General features: G+C 44.3%; 1 protein-coding gene across 1 annotated transcript in view; it reads left to right on the forward strand.

Moving 5' to 3' along the window:
- The first annotated feature begins 3,940 nt into the window (after positions 1 to 3,940).
- Positions 3,941 to 17,210, forward strand: part of COL6A3 (collagen type VI alpha 3 chain) — a 92,154-nt gene continuing 78,884 nt past the window's right edge. Inside the window, exon 1 of the mRNA XM_050751689.1 lies at positions 3,941 to 4,027. Coding sequence (XP_050607646.1) covers positions 3,965 to 4,027 — 63 coding nt within the window. The 5' untranslated portion in view covers positions 3,941 to 3,964. The remainder of the gene's footprint in view (positions 4,028 to 17,210) is intronic.

Genomic DNA, 17,210 nt, shown 5'->3' on the forward strand with positions numbered 1-17,210 from the left:
AAGAAGCCAGGCAAGGGGTGGGTTCTGAGAAGTCAGGCTGGTCCCATGGGAGTGCTCTGCAGTGGGAATCCTCTTGCCAAGTTTTTCTGGCCCAGAGGCAATGGACTGGAGTGTCATATCCCACATTAGACATCACTGGATGTGGGCCACCCCAAGGGAGATGGGCTATAACCCTGTACTAGTTATCAACTGCTGTGTAACAAATTGTCACAAACTTAGCAACTTACAACAACATGCATTTAATATCTTGGGTCAGGAGTTTGGGCCTGGCTTCGCTGGGTCCTCTGCTGGAGTCTCAGAGGCTAAAACCTCAATTTGGGAGAATACATTTCTTTCTGAAACAGGCAATATTTTCAAAGCTCACGTAGATGTTGGCAGAAGTCAGGCCCTTGTGGTTGTTGAGTTGGGGTTACTGCTTGCTTGCTTGTTAGGAGCTGCTCTCAGCTCCCAGAGGCCCCCACATTTCCTTGCCATTGGCCCTCACAGGATGGCAGTTCACTTTGTCAAGACCAGTGTCTTAGTCCATTTGGATGGCTGTAACAAAATGTCATAAACTTGACTTAAACAACAGAAACTAATTTTTCTCATGTTTGGGAGTTTGAGAAGCCCAAGATCAAAGTGCCCGCAGATTCAGTGTCTGGAGAGGTCCTGCTTCCTGGCTCATGCACAGCACCTTCCCTCTGTGTCCTCACATGGTGGGAGGATGGAGCGGTCTCTGCGTGTCCTCTTTTATAAGGCACTGATCCCATTAATCAGTGGGATGATGATCTTCTCCTCTATGACCTAATAACCTCCCAAAGACCCCATCTCCCAATACCATCACTTTGGGGGTTAGAATTTCAACATATGGATTTTTGGGGGACCTGACATCCAGACCCCAGCAGTCAGCAAGATAATCTCTCCCTGCCGTTTCCTAGGACAGAGTCTTCCGTGATCCCTGGATGACTTCCCGCGACCCAACTGTAACCTAATCCAGGGAGGGACACCATTCATCTTTGTCATGTTCAAAGGCTGGAATCAGGGCTCAGCTTCCATTCGCACTCAAGAGGAGGGGATTACACAAGGGCTTGACTCCTGGGGGTCACCTTAGAATTCCACCCACCCTACACACCCCAATGTCTCCAGAAGAGACAATTCCCAGCATCCATGAACAGTCTCCCAGGAAAGGGCATGGGAGTGAACCACTAGCATTTGACTCTCATATGAAGGGGTTCTTGCAGAGGCACTCATGGGACCTTCCACACTGTCCTTGCCCACGGGAGAAAGGCCAGCCAAAGTCACAGAAAATCACCCTCCCTCAGGCCACCTTCCAGCCTGAGTATCTGGGTGGGGAAGCCTTATCCCCATCAGGGCCACAGCCACAAGGGAGCTTGGGAAATGGAGTTCTGAACTTGCTAACTTGTATAGTTAAGGAAAAGATATGGGAAGAAAATGGGAAGAGGTGCCAAGGGCCAGTTCAAGCCTGCAGTGAAGGGGAAACAGATTTAAGAGATTCTGTGACTTAATGAGGTCCCACTGACGGCCTGGCCTAGATCCAGGACTCGGGCCATTTAGGGCAGCTCCAACTTTTGAGGTTGTTTTCCTCCTGGGATCAGGTGGCAGAGAGGAACTGGAAATGTAAGTGGAAATCCACATACTGGTGACTAAGGAAGAAAGCTGCCATAGAACCCAAATTCTCTCTTGTTAGCATGAGAGAGGATTACCACGAGTTTCTGGAAGTTTCTAGAGCCATGGGCAGTGCTGAAGAGGATCTGGATCATCAATGATTAGGTGCAGCTAAATATTAAAGATTATGGTTTCCTACTGAATGGGAGCTTTTATTTTTTTAAATCTTGTTCTAAATGATTTCTTGCCCTTGCTATTTAAATATAGCCATCCATTGGTATCCATGGGGGATTGATTCCAGGATCCTCCATGGAGACCCAAATCCACAGAGGCCCAAATCCCTGAAATAAGGTGGTGTAGTATTTGCACATAACCTACGCACATCCTCCTGTGTACTTCAAGCCATCTCTAGATTACTTATAATACCTAATACAGTGTAAATGCCATGTAAACAGTTGTTATACTGTGTCATTTAGAGAATGATGACAAGGAAAAACATCTGTACATGTTCAGTACAGATGCAATCATCCACTTTTGAAAACCATTTTTGAACCACAGTTGGTTAAATCCATGGATGCAGAACCCATGGATACAAGGTCGACTGTAATAGAAACTTTCAATACCAAGAAATGCTTGTGCCTAGCGATTTTGCGAAAAAGAGTGTATTTGTATTTGAAAGAAACCATGGAGTGGAAACACCTAAAACGTGCTTGTTCAGTTAACCTCAGTTTGCTGAGCTGCTTGGAGCACGGGGTTGTAATCAAAGGTTGTCTTCTTTGCAGCAATGTTCTGGGAGAAATAGTCCTCCCTAGTGCTGAACTTGCAGACTCTAACCACGGGGGTGGCAGCAAGTATCCCAGGTCTCTGCAGGGGCTTGAGTCCATGCCTGCACTGTGCAGAGAGGATGAGGGCAGAGAACTGGATGCCCCTGGAGGGGCGTGTTATCCTTCTACATGGCATGCAGGCAGCGCGGTTCTATACTCGGAGCCTCTGCTCAGCACGTTTTCACCTAAGAACCCCATAATTCATGTTCCATCCTTGTTCCCTACCCCAGTGCTCTGCAAGTGAGCCCTTTGGTGCAGTGATGGGTTGGGCCCCTTTATGGGAGAGCAAGGGAGCCCTGGAGCTGCAGAGGGGAGCAGCCATTCTCTCCGGGGTACTGTCTTCTTTCTTCCCTAAATTGGAGGGAGATAATCCATGGAAAGGAGTTAATGATTTCTTCACTCTTCAAACTTGGTCCAGAAGGATCTCAAAGTTAAAAAGACCCTTTGGGATGTCTCTTGATATTTCACATTAATGGACTTTTCATAAGGACCACCTGATGGGAGAGCAGTGAGAAGTCTGGGGATGGCCAAGGCTGGAGTTGTCATTTGAGCTCTGATACTAATCCAGACCGGACAATGACAATGTCACTTACTCTCTTGGAACTTTCTTTCTTTTCTTTCTCTTCCTTCCTTCCTTCCTTCCTTCCTTCCTTCCTTCCTTCCTTCCTTCCTTCCTTCCTTCCTTCCTTCCTTCCTCTCTCTCTCTTTCTCTTCTCCTTTCTTTTCTCTTCCTTTCCTTTCCTTTCACTTTCTCTCTTTTTTGGAGTCTCACTCTATTGCCCAGGCTGGAGTGCAGTGGTGCCATCTTGGCTCACTGCAATCTCCGCCTCCTGGGTTTAAGCGATTGTCCTGCCTCAGCCTCCCAAATAGCTGGGACTACAAGCGCCTGCCAGCACGCCTGGCTAATTTTTATATTTTTAGTAGAGACGGAGTTTCACCATGTTGGCCAGGCTGGTCTCCAACTCCTGACCTTGTGATCTGCCTGCCTCGGTCTCCCAAAGTGCTGGGATTACAGGCGTAAGCCACCGTGCCCAGCCTGTTTCCTTCATCTGTAAAATGGGGCCACAATTTCACCTAATAAAAAAAGATATCTTTCTATTTAAAAGGGCTCAGGATGTTGATGTTTGTGATAAAGGAGAGAATGTGTATTGAAGTGTTTTGAAATGTACAAAGCTTTCTAGAAACAGAAGTTCTTACTCAAGAATTTTCCTGAAGCTTTGGCAAGATAACCATTTTCATTACCCCTGTCTGTGCCTAGAATGGGCCTATAAGCTCCACAATCAGAATCATTAGATATAGAAACTAAAAGAAATGTAGCCTCCTTTTTTTGCCTTTTCATTGGTGAACAGAGCTTTGGTTAACGGAAAACCAAGGCGATTTTAATTGCTGGTTTTTCTATTTGAAAGGGGAGGTTATTAGTAGAAGTCTCAATTCAGAAACTTCAAGAAGAAATGGGAGGGTGTGGTGAGGGTAAGGGGGGGACTGCATTTCCTGTTTTCCTTTCAGATGGTGTTGGAAAACATTGCAGGAAAACCATGGAGACCCACGAAGAAATTCCAACATTTATTCTTTTTGACGCCAAGGGCCCAGCCCAAAAGGTGACGAGTAGGAGTGGTCAATTTTTTTTTAAGAGTTGGGGCTTGCGGGAGTCCAGCTAAACGCTTGTAGGGTGAAGACAGAATTCAGAGGGTGACATCAGCCCGAGCGGGGGCCAGAAGAAACAGAGTGGAGGAGTCTGGTTTCATTTACAGTTTGGGTCAGTTCTGCAGTGAGGAGGGGGAGAGGAGGGGTCAGGGAGGGGGGAGGAGGAGGAGGAGGAGCTGGAGGAAGCCCTGACTGGTATCCCTGGCCCCAGTCCAGTTTGGAGCTCAGTCTTCCACCAAAGGCTGTTCAGTTCTCCTGGGCTCCAGCCTCCTGCAAGGACTGCAAGAGTTTTCCTCTGCAGCTCTGAGTCTCCACTTTTTTGGTGGAGAAAGGCTGCAAAAAGAAAAAGAGACAGAGTGAGTGGGAAAAATATGCATCCTATTCAAACCTAATTGAGTCGAGGAGCCCAGGGACACACACGCCTTCAGGTTTGCTCAGGGGTGAGTGTGATTTCTGTTCTGTTTTTCCAGGTTCGGGGCTAGAAGGAAATGCTCTCAACCTGAAGTGACCGTTTCTAGGTAGCTTTAGCGGCTCTTATGTTCACGCTGTTCGCCAGTTTACTGTACGTGTTTTAGGTCTCTGGAAGATTCTGCTGATTTTTCTTTCTCACCTTGTGGCAGTGGGGTTTCCTTAACTTGGTTAAGGTCATGCTTGCCTAAGAGCGTGAGCGCTTTTCCACTGTGCGTCTGTGGCTGCTACCAGCGCCCTGTGCATTCCGGGCGGCAGCGTGTTTTGGCGCATGATTTATTTAAGTTACCGCTGCCTTCTAAAACCCATTTGGGATCCGCTTTGTTTGCAGAAGCGTCTTTGCCGAGGACTAGCAGAGCTCCCTACCGAGCGGCTCTGCTGGGAGGTTTTCTGAGCTCTCTGGGTGGTGACACTAGGTTAGGGTGCAACAACCTGCGTGGGTTTTCAGCCCAGGGCCGCCCACGGGAAGGTGCTGGTGGAGCACATTGGCTGCTTTCACGAGATTGGAGTGACTCTGGTGCCCAGGATGGGGGCCAAGTAAAGGGTCACTCAGTCATTGCCATCAGGCTTTCGTCTTTTCAGGAACCTGGTGTCTCTGTTGGAGACTTTGTCCCTTGAGGTTGCTTAAAGGAGTTGCAGGGGTCAGAGAAGAAGAAGGAATTTGGCATTTGGGCAGCATGCTGAGTGTCTAAGGCAAGGCCCCTGGGGCTGCAAGGCCAGCCCATGCTGCACAGAGGTGAGGCCAGTGCCAAGCTGGGAGGCCCCAAGGGCTGTTCCCTGGCCCGGAGGATGCAGGGTGGGGCTCGAGTCCTCTCTTGCTGAGGATGGAACACGTTCACTGACAGTGGCCAGCCTGTTTGGGGAACCTGTTTCAAGGGGCCTACTATGTTCGAAAATGAATGGGGATTGAAGTATGGGTGGAGTCACTGGGAGGGACTAGGGGATGGTTGAAGAAAAATCTGCTTCCACAGGAAGCCCCAGGAGCCAGTTTTGTGGCTGGTGCAGACCCCAGGAGCAAAGCCCTCTGAGCGCAGGGGAGTCTGCTGTACGGGATGGGGAGACAGGGCTGTGGCCCCGGCTGACCAGCTTCTCTCCCCACACACAGCTCACCCCGATGAGGACCACAGGGTGCTAGAGCTGCAGGGTGCTCAGAGCTCACAGATGGTGGATGATTAACCTGGGATCCCCCAGCTCCCCAGGGTCCCATTCTTAACACTGTAAAACACTGAACCGAAATGGCTTTAAAATTGAAGTTACATTGCTCCTAAGCAAAACTATATTGAAAACTGAGTGGGTGGTCGTTGATGACATTACTGGGACTTCTGAGGTTTTTGTTGGGCTAAAGATAATGGAAGAGATGTTTGGTCAGAAGCCACGGACGTAGTCGTTTCCTGGTTTTCAAAATGAGCAACCAGGGGCTCTGAGATGTGGAATTCCTTGCCTAGGCCATGGTGCGAGTGTCTGAGATGGCAGTGAAATCCTTCCCCATTGCAGGAGAGCAGACAAGCCAGCAACGGGGGATCCCAAATCACTCATATCTAGTTGGGAAAACTACTTGGGGCTCACTGAGACTCTACCAATGAACTGAGAAAGAAGTGAGGTGGACTGTGGGAGGGGGCATCGGCTCTGTGACCGGAATACCGGGGCTGGCCGCCCTGCTCAGGCCACCTCCTTGGGGTGGCGGGCCCTGAGGGAGGGGACTTGAATGGTCTTCTTTCTGAAGTGGGCTTGTAGCTGAGGATGAAAGCCTGGGGTGGGGAGGCGGGGCTTTTACAGAGATCAGGATCTGGGAACGGCTGCCTGTCTGGACTTCTTTGTTTAGGCGAGGGTTTCTTGTAACCCAGAGGTTTACTTCTCTCCTTTCCTCACTCATGGTCGAGAGAAGCCAGGAAGCAGACACTGAGCGGAGAGGAGGGTTTGGGAAGGAATTCCATGTTGGGGTGAAGTGAGGCTGTCCTGTCTTTTCCTATCCAGGCATTGGAGGGTGTGGCCACAGCACCTTTCTGGGAGGTGGCTGGGGAAGCCTCTAGAACGTTAGCCCTTGGCCCCGCTCTTCCCCTGCTTGGCAGGGAGTGTATTCCACCCCACCATGGTTGTGGCCCACAGGTGAGGAGATGTGTGGCAAATGTCCAAACCTGGGGTCTGAGTGATATTTTTGATACGCGATAGGCATCTTTATGAAAAACTGTCTTCACTTCGCACTTCATTTTATTTCTAAAGCGTTCAGGACTCAGCAAATTGCACTGACTTTATCATAAGTGCCTTTTGTGATTTCCTATCCTAGAACTTAATACGTCCCCGATGAGAAAGTAGGAAGAAGCTCCTCTCTCCAGTCGATTGTTGATTTGTGGTTCCAATGAGGCTGCTCATCCTGACCTTAGTTTCAGGAACGGAACCCATAGATGCGGATGCCTAAAGCCGGCTTGAAACGAGACCGCCTTCTTTGGAAGCTTTGGAAGCTGGCGGTGACTTTTTGCCAGCGAGGCTTCATTTGTGTCCTTGCTCAGAGTGTTTAGACAACTGGATCAAGGGTAGACTTCATCAGCGGTTGATATCACCTCCCACTTTTATGTGAAATTCCATGTTTAGGATTTAAAATTCACCGGCAAGTCATGAATACTATTGCGTGACACTTCCTTGCAGGCACAGTAGCAGCTTTAGCAAAAATTTTTATTTGAAAGTTCAGTTTTGTCACTGCTCTTTTCAGAAGAAGCTGAAAATCTAGTATCTCTCGGGGGAAGAATCGCAGGTGGTTTCCATCTGACGGGGATGTTGTGTACCAGGCAGCTTTTCCACCCTGACTTAAGGGAGCAAATTTTCACGGTGTCCTGGCTGCAGCAAGCAGGCAGTAAAAACACACTGCTGCTACATAAATAGCTGACGATTTGAGAAGGGACCTGACATTTAAAGAAAATCCTATTAGCTCTAGCTAAGGAAATGAAAGCCACAAACCATCCAAATTTTAAAGCAGGGGAGCTTTAAAGGTTCCTGCTAATTCAGACAGCTATGAACTAGATAAGAATGGTTATCTTCATTCTCGCATTTCTAGATACAGCTTCTCCGCTTCCACTGTAAAACTTTGATGGAATTCAGTGTAAAAATTCAGTGCAAAGAAAGGACAATCCTACTCTTTAAATAAAAGATGTTGCTTGCCCCCTCTAATATGTGGTGATGAATGTCTTATTTGCAGGGAGTATTCCACAGGTCCTGATTTTGCAGAGATATTCCCTTCAAGAATTCACTTTGTTAATTTTGAAAAAATATAATTTTAATACATTCTGGTCTTATAGTCCATTTTGGGAAGGAGATGAAATTTTGAGGGCTGGGCACTGTGGCTCATCTCTGTAATCCCAGTATTTTGGAAGACTGAGGCGGGTGGATCGCTTGAGCCCAGGAGTTTGAGACAAGCCTGGGCAACATACAAAAGCCTTGTCTTTACAAAAATAATTTAAAAAATTAACCAGACATGGTGGCATGTGCCTGTGATCTCAGCTATGAGGTTGAGCCTGGGAGGTTGAGGCTGCAGTGAACCGTGACTATGCCACTGCACTGCCCTTCAGAGCCTGGGCGACAGAACAAGACCCTGACTCAAAAAAAAAAAAAAAAAAAAAAAGAAAAATTTTGAGTTAGCACGTTCATCCTGGTCTAGCTGTTTTTGAAAAGGCAGTTTGGTTTTCTTTCCTCTAGAGGGAGGTGTATATCTGCAAGCTCCAGAAAAATCTCTGAAGTGGTGCCTGGAGTCTCCCTGGGTGGGGTTTCAGGGTTTGCAGTGACTCAGTGATGACCATCTCAACAGAGCTTGTGGGCAACTTTAGGACTGACATTTCCAGACATGATTATCATTATTATATTTATTGTGGTTGTTCATAATAACTGAAGTGGACATACATTAGAGCTTTGTTTTTCTTCTCTGCGCAGGTGTAAGTGTATTGAGATGAAATTGTGCCATCAAAGGAGGCAATCTTGGTTCTCAAACAATTGCATTACAAGGGTATCCAGCAACTAAAACATTTTATAGGAAGCATTTTACCCATATCTAATCACAGAGGTTTAAATGAGTAGTCGGGTGCTTGGGAACCAAAGTAAGTTTGCATATTCACGCCATTGTGGATCCCTGTAGAATTACTGGATTTTAGAACTGTAAGGGTGTTCATGACATGTCCTTTGATACTTTCCCCTAATGGACAATGGGTTTTAACATACTTTAAAAAATTCACACAAGCTATAATTGTGAATGTCTCATCTTAAATATTTATTAATACAAATATAAATTACTGACGCTCAGATTTATGTTTGTTAGCTTGAGATAACCAGTGTTAGGACCCTGAGGGAGACAATTCTAGCTCAGAGTAAAAATAATAATAATAATAAAAACAAAACAAAACAAAACAAAAAAACCTAACCCTTTGGTTGGTCTTTGTGTTCTCATGTTTACTTAAGTTTAACAAGACCTATTGTGCATCACAGCCTTGAGCGCTGAGATTCAGGGAGGGAATAAAAATGACCAAGACATAGCCCCCTCTCTTCTGGTTGGCAAACACATAATTTCTGTTTGGCTAATTGAAATATCAAAAAAACTATCACCTTGGTGGATGGTTTCTCCATGCCTTTTATACTTCAGATGAAGACAGAGAGCTCAGAAAGGTATGCCCAGCGACAGGGCCACAGAGCTAGTAGCAGAAGTGTCTGATGTTTCCAATATACAGACATCTTGGACTCTGGACATTTCAAGGGGGACAAGCCTTTAAGAGTGTATTTTAGGGTGCCATGTGGAGAAAAGTACTCTTGCCATTCCCAGTCTTCCTTGGAGTAACCTCTTTTAAGTTGATTCAGCAGAGGAGTAACTGTTGTTTAAAAAAATCTGGAAAGAAAAAGGAGAGAAGAAAAAAACAAATACGAAAAGTTCTGCCAAACCCTCTCCCAAAGGCAAATTGTTAGTCTTGTAGGGATCTGGCAGCATTTAGCACAGTATGATCCTACGGCTCTCCTGAAGTTTAAAACTCATGAAATACAGAGAAACGTTTTGAGAATGTGAGTGGCCAGGGATAAGTACAATGGGAAATGTTTCTGTAAACCCCCCCGTGTGTACTATACATTAGATTTTCAGGAACCCAGAGCATCAGGAATTGGCCACTGGAAGGAAGAGCTCATGGCTCGGTTTAATTTCAAAATTAAAAATTGAACAGCAGCTGGAGTTGACTCAGATCTCAAGGGAAACCATTCCAGGAAACTGGTTTTTCACTTCTGGAATCTTCATTAGTTGATTCAGCAGCCCAGGGCTGGTACCCAGAGTTAGCGCCAAGTCAGCTAAACCCACAGCTGGCCCGGCGGTGCACCAGGGTGCTCTGTTTCTAATTGGGGCTGCAGAAAACCCATCACCCCTCAGAGCCCAAGGCAACAGATGGAAGAGAGCAGTTGCAGGACTTTGGCCAGTTTGAGCAACAGACAAGGAGCATTCTTTTACACAAAAGGGAGGCTGGGAGAGATTGGCTGACCATTGCTGACAGAGGCAGTAAGGAAGTAGAATTTCCCAGGTTATTGCAATAAATCCAGCATGGATGATATTTTATCAGGTGTTCCAACTTGATTTTTGAAAAGGTTTCTATGTTCAAGAATAATTTTCTCTTCTCTACTTGATTATGAATTAGACTAGAAAACAAACAAAATATCGAACTTTTCTTTTTACAATGGGACACCTTTCAGCCTTTTTAATCATTTACGATGGAACACCACAGTTTTGGAAAGGTCAGTAGCACCCAAGTTCATTGCCAAGAAGGAAAGAGACAGGAATAAGTGCCAAGCTCCAATCTGGATCCAGCAGCGTCATGTGGCAAGGGGTTGGAATGGAGTGGGCATTTGTGCAATATTTCTTGAAGCATTTTCTAACGCACCCTCTTCTTTAACGTTGAAATGGAACTAGTCTCTGCCTGATGTTTATAATTAGCAGTGTAAGCGCAGACAAAATCTCGTCTGGCTGCCATATATTTCAGAATGTGGAATGTGTTTTACATTTGCCTGGTGGTGTCTAGCTTTTCAAATCACACCAGATATGGAACTTTCTGCTTCATGGTTATTATCTTGAATGCTAGGAATATGTTTTAAAATAATTTTTTCAAATATCTGGGCAATTAATCTGGAGTTTCTTAATTGCCTTTGTAATGGGAAGGAGACCTACCTCTGAGGAGCTTGGCCTAAGCCTGGCCGGAGGTCGGCATGTTCTTACAGGTGCTCTTGTTCACAGAGTGGGGGCATTGCTAGGGGATGTCCAGGCCCTCTCTTTCTGCATTGCTTTGTTATAATCCACGAGTTGCAGGACAGGTGTTGCTTTGTTAGATTTTACCGGGAAGAGCCGAAGATCTCAAATTGGCTACTCTATATCTAACAAGGACCACAGTAGGTAACGAAATACCCCAGTAGGTGACAAAGGAGGTCTACTTACCCTGCCTGATGAGAAGAGTTTTAAAATGTTGCTATCACAGGACACACATTCAGTTTGAGTCAAACAGATTACTGTTCTAGAGTATTTCCATAGAATAGAAATTTGAAGGCCAGGTGTGGTGGCTCATGCCTGTAATCCCAGCACTTTGGGAGGCTGGGACAGGAGGATCCCTTGAGCCCAAGAGTTTGAGACCCGCCTGGGCAATATAGCGAGATCTTGTTTCTACCAAAATTTAAAAAATTAGCCGGGCATGGTGGCACACACCTGTAGTCCCAGCTACTTGGGAGGCTGAGGTGGGAGGATTGCTTGATCTCAGGAAGTTGAGGCTGCAGGAAGCTCTGATCGTGCCACTGTATTCCAACCTGGACAACAGACCTATATTCTGTCTCAAAAAAAAAAAAAAAAAAAAAAAAAAAAAAAAAAGAAAAGAAAAGAAAAGAAAAGAAAGAAAGTAAAAAAGAAATATGAAACCCAAGTTGTTAAATAAACAGGAAAAAACCAAAATTTGATGTATTTCTTGGAGCTGTTCCAAAACATTTAAGGATTTTTTTGAGGATTCTCCTTTGGGTCTTTCAAACAGCAAGAGCATATTAAATTCCACTCTCCTTCTACCCTAACTGCAGGACTTAATAAATTCTTTCTTAGCTTCCTCCCTGAGGTAAAGAATGGGGACTCCTTTCCCAGGATTCAGGCAAAACAAGAAAGAGTGAGAAAAAGAGAAAGAAATGGGCGCTCCTTCTCACAGTCTAGGAACGGGTGTGGCAAAGGCAAGGGTGGATGAGTGCCACAAATTTACTGAAATTTGACTTTTTATTTCACAGTCAGTATGCACGGCTCTCCCACTGTGGTCTTTGACTATTTCCAGTGCTCCCATTTTAAACAGGACAATTAGGAACTAACAGAAGTCCCAGAACTTGATAGGAGGGACAGACTGATTTTAAAAAGCAGTGCTTGGAGAAAACCAAATAAATGGCTTCAAAATGGGAGCTCTGGATTTATTTGAGTCTTTGTTTTAAAATTATTTCCTTGTGTGCATGTGTGCGTCTCTTCTTAAAAAAGATTTCCAGACGTGGAAAATGAAAAAGGTTTTGAGTAGGCTGAATGAAAAACTAATTTACAGAATTGCAAAATAGCTTGGGAAATCATATTCATTGGAATATGATTGAATATGATTTCAGGTTGAAGGGCCATGTAGGGCAACCTTTGTAATGAAAGGTATCCTTTTAAATTTCAAAGGGATAGAAACTAGACGGGAAAAGGCACCTCGAATCCTTTTAGAATGAGGCAGAGTAAACATAAAGATGAATAATTCTAAATAGAAAGATGAGAATGAAAATGTGATAAATGTCTGTTATTGAACCTGTTGCCTTTAGGACGCAGAATCTAGGATGAAGGAACAGACCCCTTCCAGCCCAAGGTCTCAAGCAGCCAATTCTGAGTCTTTTTTTCATATTTGAAAGAATGATAGCAGACAGCCGAATTCTATTGACATAGAATCTGTGGTGTGTCACCACCAAGGAAGTCTATTTCTTCCCCAAAAGACATGGGGAGTTTCCTTGAGATCTGGATCAAATCTGGCACAGCCTCTAGGGTTTCCTGGGGTTCTTCTCACGAGCTTTGGAAATGCTAACTTGGGTTAGGTTTCTGGTTCTACCTTGTTTTATCTAGGTAGCTTTGAACAATCACTTTGACTTGCTGGGGTTTCAATTTCTCAGCCCTAAAATGGAGGGAAATCAGCCACTGGGCAGTGGGGAGGAGGATGTGAAGTCCCACCCACAAGACAGAAGCCCAGGAAGCGTTACTAGCACTCTCCTCTCTCCTTCCTCGGGGAGGGTGATGTCGGCCAATGAGCGAGGATGGCTGCCTCATTCCTCCTCGTTGAAGTGGGCGGGTGGTCATTTGGGGAGATGGTGTTTGACATCTTTTAATAATCTAAATGAAAAAGTTCTCCAAAATTTGCTGCCAGGGAATTTCATTTTTTATAAATGGAGACTCCAGGACATGATAAACAATATAAGAGAGTTAATTGCAAATGAAAATATCAGCAAATATTCAACAGCTGGGCTAGGAGCCCACGAGCCACAAGACCTGCTTCCCGCATGATGGCAGGAAAGTGTGTGGGGCCAAAGGCGTTTTTCCCACCTGGGAATTCAGCTCAGCTGAACCACATGAGTTCTGAGTCATCAGTGGAGCCTGGATAACGCATTGTCCTACAGGCATCATCTCCTGTCCCTTTCAGAACTGGAAGGGCTCCTTTCCTTCTCTTCCCTCCCCTCCTCTTCCCTCAATATCTGGATATATTCTGGATAAAATAATTCCTGTGCACAGTGTATTTGTCCCATTACTTTGTGTTCCAATGGGAAGTATCTCCATTGAGGAGGTTACTCTTCTAAAGATTCATATCTTGAAAATAAAAATCTTGACATATGATTTTCAATGAACTGAAAGTTTATTTTACCCACAGAATTGTTGATGTAAGTGAGTGATGTCTTAGAAAGACTTCCCAGATTTTATTTTGTAACTATTTAAATTGTATTGAGCACTCTGGAAGATGAGAAAGGTAGTTTTGGAATTGCTCCAGAGTGAGCCCACTCAATGCTTTACATGTGACAGAAACAGTGGATTCAAAGGTGTTCACTGTGTGAAGGATGGGAATGGTGAAGAAAACTGTTAGCAAAACCTGCTCAAGGCATAATTCATTTGTGCTCTTTGTCCATGCTCCCTGCAGAGGAGTCTTCCCATCCCAGACTCAACAGTGAGGGGACGGCTCTCATCTTATCACATATCCTATTTTCTCCACCTGGATTACAAAGCCGAATGCTTTACAAAGAGCTTCTCTTGTGTTCTCATTCACAAACAAGATTACCGCTTAAAATCATGCCTCTTGAACATGGATTAAACATTTAAAATAATTGAACTGGATCTTCCTGAAGATTTGCATTAAAATTTTTAATTGAAGCAGTGATGCTTAAACTTTGGGGTGTGAGGAGTGGCACAACTGCCTTTTAGAATCACATACAAACATGGACCCTTATCCCCAGAAAAACCCTCATCCATAGATGGGATTTTGCACTCAACTGTGGGAGGATCATAGACTCTTTAAATCTGTAGATCCCATATTAAAACATTGATCTAGACCAATTATAATAATACAGTTTGTTTTGGAAAGAACAGGACATTTTCCTGGAAAGAATCTAGCAGGAAGTTTATACCTTTGCTAACAAAAATTGACTCTCAAGTTTGATAGAAAGAATCAAGAATAGCACATATAAAATGTACTTTTATATTATTCTAAAGTGTATATCATTATTTAATTGAGGTCATACAAAAAATTAGATATTGCAATTTTTTTTTTTTTTAAGAAACACTCAGGAATGGGTCTAACAGACTGTAGGGAAGAAAGGTAGAGCTTGGTGGAAAGGTCTGGAAAGTTCCTAGGGTTGCATGGGCTTGAGGGATTCCTAGAGAGTGAAGGGGCAAAGATGGGGCTGTAGCACGGTGGGGGTAGGGTCATCCTAAGTGGAGGGAGGAGAACGGGCAGTCCAGCTTGTCAGGGGTCCCTGAGCCCTGCTGTGCTGGGACTATGCTAAAACTTGGGAGCATTGTCAAACCACAGCATAAGCACTGGAGACTGCTCTTCTACATTGTGTTAACATATATCCATGTCCAAAAGGCAGTGACCATTGCAAGGCAAAAAAATCAGGCTGAGCTTTTGCAATGCTGCCTTTATCACCAATCATTGCTGTCACTTCGTTGCAGAAAGAAATGTGTTCTGTTGATGGCTGGCCTCCTGAGCATCATTAGAACAGCATTCCTTTCTCACTGTTGATACATTTCCAAGAGACCACTGTATTGACAGGTGGTTCTGTTTTAGCTGCTGAGATCATGCCTTCAAGTTCTCAGAGTCTGAATCACAGGGTAGATTTGTTTCATCACAGGTGGTACTTTTTGTTGATTTTTTTTTTTTTTGGAAATCCAAAGCCACATGGGTCCTGGTGTTCATTCCCTTGTTTATGGCTTCATCTGTCTCCATCTTACCAATTTTTGGCGGGTCAGGCTTAGGGCCCACACTGTGTTCCATCTTCCTCATAGCTGGGCCACATGATTTGGACTTCAGCTTCTCCCTCTGGGCCTGACCTCAGGCAGGAGGAATTTCATGGCAAATCCATGGCACTGAGCTTCAGGTTTCCTTTGCACCCACTTAGCTCCTGTCCTTGACTGGCAGTCTCAATAACTCTCTGTGGCTCTCCCTCTACTTTTGCTAAGTGGTCCATTTGGACATTAGTCCGCTGCTCCATTCATGGCAAAGTTACATCACTCATCAGCCAGACAGACTCTCCTCTGCTATCAAACTTCAGATGGCAAGGCTGAGAACATTAGATTATCCTCATCCCTGATTTCATTAGCTATATGGGGAAAATGGAATTCCTGTGCGACACAACAGACAACCATAAGGACTTGCAGAGCCCATGGGGGCACCTGTGGAGAGAGGAAGGTTAAGATAGAGATACAAAAGCTCAGGCCCTGGGTGGAGCCGATTCCAAAGCTCAGAGGATACTAGTCAGGGCAGAAGCCATGATTGCACCAGGTCTGAATGTTCATATTAGATTCTCTCCCACTTTCATGAGACTCTGATCTTCTTTGCCAAACCCTAACATTTTGCATGACATATATTCTTTTCTTCTTTTCTTTCCAAATCTTATCTAGAACTAAGGGCAAACATTGTGTTATTTGAATACAGCGGCATGTAGACACACTTTAGGATGTTTAGTTGTGTTCTTTTCTCCTCTTAGCTCTTAAACTCTATCACACCTCAAAAAAGAGAGGCTACACTTACATCATTCCTGTTAAATTGATGGCTACATTTTAGAGGTAGTTACCCATGCTTTTAAAACCTGGCAAATGATATTTCCTGTCCTCATTTCTATTTTAATTGTGGTAAAAACCTTATAACCTGAAACTTACTATCTTGACTATAATTAAGTGTACAGTACAGCAGTGTTAACTATATGCACCTTGTGGTACAACAGATATCTACAACTTTTGGATCTTGCAAAACAGAAGCTCTATACCTATGGAACAGTAACTACAACTGCCCCCCTCCTCACAGCCCCTGGCCAACACCATTCTAAGTTCTTTTTCTAAGACTTTGGCTACTTTAAATACTTTTACATAAATGGAATTATACAGTAATGTATTTGTCTTTTAGTGACTGACTTGTTTCACTCAGTGTAATATCCTCAAGATTCATCCATGTTGTAGTAGATAAAAGGATTTCCTTCTTTTATAAGGCTGACTAATATTCCTTGTATGTGGCATGTGTAAGACTGAGTATAATACAGTAGGCTATGCACGTGGCTCACGCCTGTAATCCCAGCACTTAGGAAGGCTAAGGTGGAAGGATCTCTTGAGCCCAGGAGTTCAAGAGCAGCCTGGGAGACATGGCAAAATCCTGTCTCTACTAAAAATACAATCCTGTCTCTACTAACAATACTACAGCTGGGTGTGGTGGTGTGTGCCTGTAGTCCCATTTACTCAGGAGGCTGAGAAGGAAGGATTGCTTGGGCCTGGGAGGTTGAGGCTGCAGTGAGCTGTGATCATGCCACTGCTCTCCAGTCTGGGTGACAGAGTGAGACTCTGTCTCAAAAAAAAAAAAAAAGAAAAAGAAATAAAGAAAATTACAGCATAAGTGGTGTAATAACAGTGCAAAGTCCTAGGAGAGCTGTAGGAATAGCAGTTAATGAATTTAACAAATATTTACTACACACCTACAATGATACAGACGGGCATTTTGCCATACTCTATGCTCAGAGTGTGGCTGAGCTTCACAATCCTGGAATACTCTTTGTGATAAAGCAGACTTGGGAATCTATAATTGATTTCATAATTGCAAAAATTCCATTGTGTGTGTATATACACATACATGTATATATACACACACACACACACACACACACACTTAACCAGGGAAGAAAAAAACCTGTGCACTAAAAACTATAAAATACTGTGGAAATAAATTAATTTCTTTATTCATCTCATCTATTGATGGACATTAAGTTATTTCCACCTTTTGGATATTACAAATAATGCTGAAATGAACATGGGTGTGCAAATATATCTTTGAGATCCTGTTTTCACTTCTTTTGGATATACCCAAAAGTGGGATAGGTGAATTATATGGTAATTGTGTTTTTAGTTTTCTGAGGAACATTTACACAATGGAGTCTATC

This window comes from Macaca thibetana, chromosome 12 (genome assembly GCF_024542745.1).
Source record: "Macaca thibetana thibetana isolate TM-01 chromosome 12, ASM2454274v1, whole genome shotgun sequence".
NCBI lineage: Eukaryota > Metazoa > Chordata > Mammalia > Primates > Cercopithecidae > Macaca > Macaca thibetana.